This window comes from Mandrillus leucophaeus, unplaced genomic scaffold (assembly GCF_000951045.1).
Source record: "Mandrillus leucophaeus isolate KB7577 unplaced genomic scaffold, Mleu.le_1.0 Scaffold414, whole genome shotgun sequence".
NCBI lineage: Eukaryota > Metazoa > Chordata > Mammalia > Primates > Cercopithecidae > Mandrillus > Mandrillus leucophaeus.
Window position 1 is genome coordinate 64,050 of NW_012104410.1, and position 7,709 is coordinate 71,758.

Genomic DNA, 7,709 nt, shown 5'->3' on the forward strand with positions numbered 1-7,709 from the left:
TTTTTTTGAGACGGAGTCTCGCTCTGTCCCCCAGGCTGGAGTGCAGTGGTGCGATCTCGGCTCACTGCAAGCTCCGCCTCCAGAGTTCACGCCATTCTTCTGCCTCAGCCCCCCCACCAACTAGCTGGGACTACAGGCGCCTGCCACAGTGCCTGACTAATTTTTTGTATTTTTAGTAGAGACGGGGTTTCACCCGTGGTCTCGATCTCCTGACCTTGTGATCCTCCCACCTCGGCCTCCCAAAGTGCTGGGATTATAGGTGTGAGCCACCGCACCCAGCAGAGAATCTCTTAAACCCAGGAGGTGGAGGTTGCAGTGAGCTGAGATCATGCCATTGCACTCCAGCCTGGGCAACAGGGTGAGACTCCATCTGAAAAAAAAAAAAGTCTGAAGAGAATTGAGATTTAGTGGGGAAGAAGGGGGAGAAATTACCCTGGAGAGACTGAAAAATGTTTTTATTTAATAACTGTAGCATTGCTGGGAGTATGTGCTTAAGGAATATTTAATAGAACTCCCAGCCTTTTCTTACATCTTCCCCACTTTTTCCCATTGTGCTTTGGAAAAAGTAGAGATACGTGCACACACAACTGCTGTTTCTACTGTCTTCTTAGATTTGTAGAATCCAATTTCTTAAAATCATAGGACTTTGCATGCAGCTAATAAATAAGCATTTATAAGGTAACTGCTGTTTCCTAGCACCATACTATGCTTGGGCCTGTAATTTATTCCTTGCCTAGGCATCGATTCAGGTAAAGGAAGTTGGAAATTTGCTCCAAAGGCAATATGTTAAATTTTTAAAATTCTGTGTGATAATTTAGGATGGTTTAATCCATTCCTGTGTGCTCACTGCTGAAGGAAACCCTTGCTTTTGTTTAGGTACAGTCAGTTCAAGACTCCTGACCTTCTTAGGGAAGCAAGGGATACTTGGGTAGAGGGGTAGGGCACCAAAGAATGGCCCACGGAGTGATGAAAGGTCATTTGGATCTGATGCTTCTTTCCTCTTTCCCCTTTCCCCTTGCAGCATTCCTCCTCCTCTTCCTCCTCCTCTTCCAGCAGTGATTCTGACTGAATACAGGCCCTGGACCCTTCCCTCAAGTCTCACCAGTTCTGCTCTCCCATCAAGCTTCAGATGCCATGTTGTACTGGGGGAAAGTAGCCCTTGTGCTCCCCACCCCCTGCCTCCACCTGAGCCTCACCCTGCTGTTGAGCCCTGAGTGGCTAGGGGAAATGGGAAGAGGATTGCCATGGCCTGGCCATCTTGTTGCTGCTTGGATAGATCATATAGCTAATGAATTAGGCAGGGGAGCTATTTTTTGAAAATGATGAACTAAATGTTGAAGACAAGTTTGAGATCTGTAAAAATCTGTGATTTTTTTACTTCCGCTTATAATACTTGTGATTGGGGAGGTTTGCGGAAATTTAATTATGATGAAAAACCTCTATCTTTTTTGTAATGTTGCCATACTTGGGGAATTTAGTGGCAAATACATTCCCCAGCAGGCCTTTTGTTGGTTGCACTAACTGCAAAGTTGCTGGGAAGTAGAGTCCCTTTGGTCGATCAGCTTTGACCGCCATTTTGGAACCTTACCTTTCCTCCTTAGCCCAATATGCTGTCTCAGGTCCTATTCAAATAAAGATATTTCTCCTGGTCTCTGTTCACCTGTGCTATCACCTTGGTTGGGTATGGCACATTCTACAACTTTTGCTAATCTTCCACAGACCCTTTAAAGTGTATCAATTTTATAGAAGGAAACCAGAGCTTCACTGAGGAAGACACCGTGCGATTCCTATGTTTTTTAAGTGGGAGAACTCTTCAAAATTGGGTCAGGCAGAGTGGCATGAATCTTTATTGTCTTCCCTTGGGTCAATGGATATAGGCCTTTAGCTTATGTTTTTTTAACTCTGGCTGCCCATCAGCTATGAGAGAGTAATATGGGGCTTTACCCCAAATCTATTGAATAATACTTATTTTTTTAAAATTTTTTTCCTAAAACTTTTTATTTTTATTTATGTATTTATTTATTTTGAGATAGAGTTTCGCTGTTATTGCGCAGGCTGGAGCGCAGTGGCGCAATTGTAACCTCCACCCCCCAGGTTCAAGTGATTTTCCTGCCTCAGCCTCCCAAGTAGCTGCGACTACAGGCACCTGCCACCATGCCCGGCTAATTTTGTATTTTTAGTAGGGACAGGGTTTCAACATGTTGGTCAGTCAGGCTGGTCTCAAACTCCTGACCTCAGGTGATCCACCTGCCTTAGCCTCCCAAAGTGCTGGGATTACAGGCATGAGCGACCGTGCTCAGCTAAGACTTTTTACATGTGTCCCTACAAATCAGTATATTTAAGAAACTGTGGGCCAGGCGTGGTGGCTCACGCCTGTAATCCCAGCACTTTGGGAGGCTGAGGCAGGCAGAGCACGAGGCCAGGAGTTTGAGACCAGCCTGGCCAACATGGAGAAACCCCATCTCTATAAAAATACAAAATTAGCCGCGCGTGGTGGCTCATGCCTGTAATCCTAGCTACTCGGGAGGCTGAGGCAGGAGAATCGCTTGAATCCGGGAGGCAGAGGTTCAGTCAGAATTGGAGCTCAAGACAGCCTGGCTTCTGAGTCTCTGCTCTTAACCCAATGGATTCCAGGCAGAAGCAGTAGTTTTACAAAGGTGCCAAGTTGCAAAAAGTGTACGATGAAAGGAGCTCCTGAACCTGAGTTCCTGAAAGCAGGAAATGAGGCTGCAGTTGGGGACATGGGGCTAGAGGAAGGAGTAGACTTAACAGATGTTTCTGAGGTGGAACCCATGGGTTTGGGCATTGAGTGTAGGGCTTGAGGAGGAACAGGGAAGAAGGAGTGTTTTGAGTTGGCTATACTGCATCCATAACTTCCCTGGAAAGAGTTCTATGAAATAAATGCCTGAGATCTTCTTATATTTTACAGCTAGCTTCTAATTTTATTAGAAAATCCATGGCTGGGCGCAGTGGCTCACACCTGTAATCCCAGCACTTTAGGAAGCCGAGGTGAGCGGATCACCTGAGGTCAGGAGTTCGAGACCAGTCTGGCCAACATGGTGAAACCCCGTCTCTACTAAAAATATAAAAATCAGCTGGGCATGGTGGCAGGTGCCTATAATCCCAGCTACTTGGGAGGCTGAGGTAGGAGAATCACTTGAACCCGGAAGACAGAGGTTGCAGTGAGCCAAGACCTTGCCGCTGCACTCCAGCCTGGGTGACAGAGAAAGACTTGTCTCAAAAAAAAAAAAAAACAATCCAAAGCCAAGGTCCACTTTTCCAGTGTCTTGGATTTGGGGGCCATTCTAATTTTTTTTTGAGACAGAGTTTTGCTCTTGTTGCACAGGCTGGAATGCAATGGCATGATCTCGGCTCACCGCAACCTTCGCCTCCTGGATTCAAGTGATTCTCCTGCCTCTGCCTCCCGAGTAGCTGGGATTACAGGCATGCGCCACCACGCCTGGCTAATTTTGTATTTTTAGTGGAGACGGGGTTTCTCCATGTTGGTCAGGTTGGTCTCAAACTCCCGACCTCAGGTGATCCTCCCACCTCGGCCTCCCAAAGTGCTGGGATTATGGGCGTGAGCCACTGCGCCCAGCTTTCTAATTGTTTTCCCCCCAGTCACTGTGTTTTCCTTTATCAGCTCTTCCTTTTTGGAGGGGAGAGGGAGATGGTGGGCATGGGACAGATCGTGAGGTGAAGAGAAATAGATGGTGACCAGGTGCAGTGGCTCATACTTGTAATCCCAGCACTTTGGGAGGCTGAGGCAGGAGGATTTCTTGAGTCCAGGAGTTCAAGACCAGCCTGGGCAACACAGTGAGACCCTGTCTCTTCAAAAAATAAAAATTAAAAAAAAAATGAGCCGGGTATGGTGGCTTGAGCCTGTAATCCCAGCTGCTTGTGAGGATGAAGCAGGAGAATTGCTTGAACTTGGGAGGCTGAGGTTACAGTAAGCCGAGATTGTGCCACTGCACTACAGCCTTAAGTGATCCGCCTGCCTCAGCATCCAAAAGTGTTGGGATTTCAGGCCTGAGCTACGGTGCCTGGCCCCAGCATTCCAACTTATTCAACCATTCTTTTATTACTATAATTTTATATTTGTTTCTAGTTTTGATATATATACTTAACTACTGTTGTGAACATTTTGGTTCATACATCTTTATCAAAAGTTGAAAAATTGGGAGCCCATGTTATACCTGGGTCTGAGACTTTTTTTGGAGGGATCGCTCTCTATGTTTTTTTTGTTTTTTTGAGACGGAGTCTCGCTCTGTCGCCCAGGCTGGCGTGCAGTGACCGGATCTCGGCTCACTGCAAGCTCTGCCTCCCGGGTTTACGCCATTCTCCTGCCTCAGCCTCCCGAGTAGCTGGGACTACAGGCACCTGCCACCTCGCCTGGCTAGTTTTTTGTATTTTTTAGTAGAGACGGGGTTTCACCTTGTTAGCCAGGATGGTCTCCATCTCCTGACCTCGTGATCTGCCCGTCTCGGCCTCCCAAAGTGCTGGGATTACAGGCTTGAGCCACCGCGCACGGCCTTCTCTATGTTAAATATCAGGCATTTTCAGTAAAGATTCAGATTTCAAACTGGCAACTCTAGCAAGAGTGGGCCCACATTCCTGAAGGAAGAAATTTGTGACTATGAGTAGTAATAATTATGTGTAGATGGGTCTTCCCATAGTCTTTTCAACTCTGTTATCTTTCTGTAGGCCAGATTAGATTAATCCTTGGCTCTTGAGAGCTTTGTGTTTGTGTCCCTGCTTTGTGCCTCAGTATAAATCTACTAAGATGGTAGTTCACAAATGTTTTTGTCTTATGCCTTCAGCATCTCATACAAGAACCTCTGGGATTCTGTCATTCTCTTTTTTTTTTTTTTTTTTTTTGAGGGAGGGTCTTACTCTGTCATCCAGGCTGTAATGTAGTGGTGTGATATCGGCTCACTGCAGCCTCAACCTGGCCAGGCTCAAGCGATTCTCCCACCTCAACCTCCCGAGTAACTAGGACCACAGGCATGTCCCACCACCATGCCTAGCTAGTTTGTTTTTTTGGAGGCAGAGTCTTGGTTTATCCCCCAGGCTGGAGTGCAGTGGAACAATCTTGGCTTACTGCAACCTCTGCCTCCCGGGTTCAAGCGATTCTCCTGCCTCAGCCTCCTGAGTAGCTGAGACTACAGTCGTGTGCCACCATGCTCGGCTAATTTTTGTATTTTTAGTAGAGATGGGGTTTTGCCATGTCGGCCAGGCTGGTCGTGAACTGCTGACCTCCGGTGATCCATCTGCCTCGGTCTCCCAAAGTGCTGGGGTTACAGGCATGAGCCACTGCGCCTGGCCATTTTTTTTGTATTTTTTGTAGAGACAAGGTCTCACTATGTTGTTCAGGCTGGTCTTGAACTCCTGGGCTCAAATGATCTTCTCACCTCAGTTTCCCAAAGTATTGGGATTACAGGCTATTTTTTTTTTTTTACTAGGAACTAGCAAGATTTCCATTCACACGAGAATGGGAAAGATAGGAAATCCATGGGATCTAAAAATACAAGTTGACATTTTAGTTTAGGAACTGTGAGTTAATGGGATGAATCTTTTATCTAGTTTGCTGCCTTTTTGGAATCAACTCCCTATATCAGATTGCTTCATGGCCCTAGGCAGATTCACTCTCTTGACTTAGTTTGGTTCCTCTTCTGGGAATAATTTATTGATTCATAAAATTATCAGGTATGGCTATCAGAGGTGTCTCATCTTTCTCTTTTAAAGCTGAGTGCAACTGTTGGCCAGTTCCAATACGGACATTTGATATTTGTTTTGCACCCCCCCCACATTAGAGATGATTTCATGGATAGATTCACCCCAGCTGTCAGAGGTATGAATGTCCCCACTGTGAAATCTTAAGGTTAACGTGACCTTCAGCCAGGGCTTCACATAAGTACACTCCTTAGTTTGGTTTTTCCTGGGTGTCTTAACATTTTCCTACTTCATTTCTTCCCTTTCATCACTTGGTCTGCCCCTTACCAGATGACAGACTTCTTTTTCTTCTTTTTTCAGAGACAGGGTCTCACTGTTGCCAAGGCTGGAGTGCAGTAGGCTGCTCAAGCTATGCTCTTGCCTCAGCCTCCTGAGTTGCTAGAGGTGGCGCTGGCTAATGTTTAAACATTTTTTTGTAGAGATGAGATTCTTGCTGGTCTCTACAACTCTTGGCTGGCCTCAAGCAGCCCTCCTGCCTTGGCCTCCGGAAGTGCTGGGATTACAGGAATGAGCCACCTTGCCTGGCCATCTTTTTCTTTCTTTTTTTTTTTTTTTTTGAGATGGAGTCTCACTCTGTCGCCCAGGCTGGAGTGCAGTGGGGCACGATCTCGGCTTACTGAACCCTCTGCCTCCAGGGTTCAAGTGATTCTCCTGCCTCAGCCTCCCGAGTATCTGGGACTACAGGCAAGTGCCACCATGCCCAGCTAATTTTTGTATTTTTAGTAGAGACGGCGTTTCGCCAGGTTGGCCAAGCTGGTCCTGAACTCCTGACCTCAATCCATCTGCCTCGGTCTCCCAAAGTGTTGAGATTACAGGAGTGAGCCACCATGCCTGGCCCTTTCTTTCTATTTCACATTGTTCCTAATACAATTTAGGGGGTGGGAGGAAAGACATTTTAGTCCTCAAGCCTAATTTTCCACTTCAGGAAGCTACCTCTCTTTAGATGCCTCCATCAGTTTGGGGCTGCCCAATAAAATGTGACTGATAGTCAAGGGGCTGGCGTGCAGCGGCATGTTCAAGGCTCACTGCAGCCTTGATCTCCCTGGTTCAAGTGCTCCTCCCACCTCAGCCTCCCAAGTAGTTAGTACTACAGGTGTGTACCACCATACATGGCTAATTTTTAATTTTTTGTAGGGACAGGGTCTCACTATGTTGCCTAGGCTGCTCTCGAACTCCTGGCTTCAAGTGATCCTCCTACCTTGCTCTGCCCCCAAAAGTGTGGGATTACAGGCATGCGCCACCATGCTCGGCCATCCCTCTGGTTTTTTTTTTTTTTATTATTTCTTTGAGATAAGGTCTTGCTTTGTTGCCCAGGCTGGAGTGTAGTAGCACACTCACAGCTCACTGCAGCCTCAACCTCTCAGGTTCAAGCGATCCTCCCACCTCAGCATAGCTAGTAGCTGAGACCACAGGTGTGCACCACCATACCTGGCTAACTTATTTATTTATTTATTTATTTATTTATTTTTGAGATGGAGTTTCGCTCTGTTGCCAGGCTGGAGTGCAGTGGCGCGATCTCAGCTCACTGCAACCTCCGCCTTCCCAGGTTCAAGTGGTTCTTCTGTCTCAGCCTCCCAAGTAGCTGGGATTACAGGCGCCTACTGCCCCTCCCAGCTAAGTTTTGTATTTTTAGTAGAGATGGGGTTTCACCATGTTGGCCAGGATGATCTCAGTCTCTTGACCTTGTGATCCACCTGCCCCGGCCTCCAACGTGCTGGGATTACAGGTGTGAGCCACCGCGTGTGGCTACCCTTAAATATTTCATCATGTACATCCTAAAAACCATTTCTTTACATAACCATGGTTCCATTATTACACTTAAGAAAATTAAAAATACGGCCGGGCGCGGTGGCTCAAGCCTGTAATCCCAGCACTTTGGGAGGCCGAGACAGGTGGATCACGAGGTCAGGAGATCGAGACCATCCTGGCTAACACGGTGAAACCCCATCTCTACTAAAAAAATACAAAAAACTAGC

General features: G+C 46.8%; 2 protein-coding genes across 6 annotated transcripts in view; both read left to right on the forward strand.

Moving 5' to 3' along the window:
* Positions 1 to 7,709, forward strand: part of PRR13 (proline rich 13) — a 15,279-nt gene that overhangs the window by 3,792 nt on the left and 3,778 nt on the right. For 4 of the 5 annotated variants that reach the window (XM_011992566.1, XM_011992568.1, XM_011992567.1 and 1 more), the window contains exon 4: positions 1,022 to 1,653. In XM_011992566.1, the coding sequence (XP_011847956.1) occupies positions 1,022 to 1,069 (48 nt within the window). In that variant the 3' untranslated portion in view covers positions 1,070 to 1,653. Of the gene's footprint in view, positions 1 to 1,021; positions 1,654 to 7,709 lie in introns of those variants that run through there. The other variant, XR_001007399.1, reaches the window with a different exon arrangement.
* The window catches only part of PCBP2 (poly(rC) binding protein 2), a 52,924-nt gene that overhangs the window by 3,585 nt on the left and 41,630 nt on the right, over positions 1 to 7,709 (forward strand). The gene's annotated exons all lie outside the window — the stretch shown is intronic.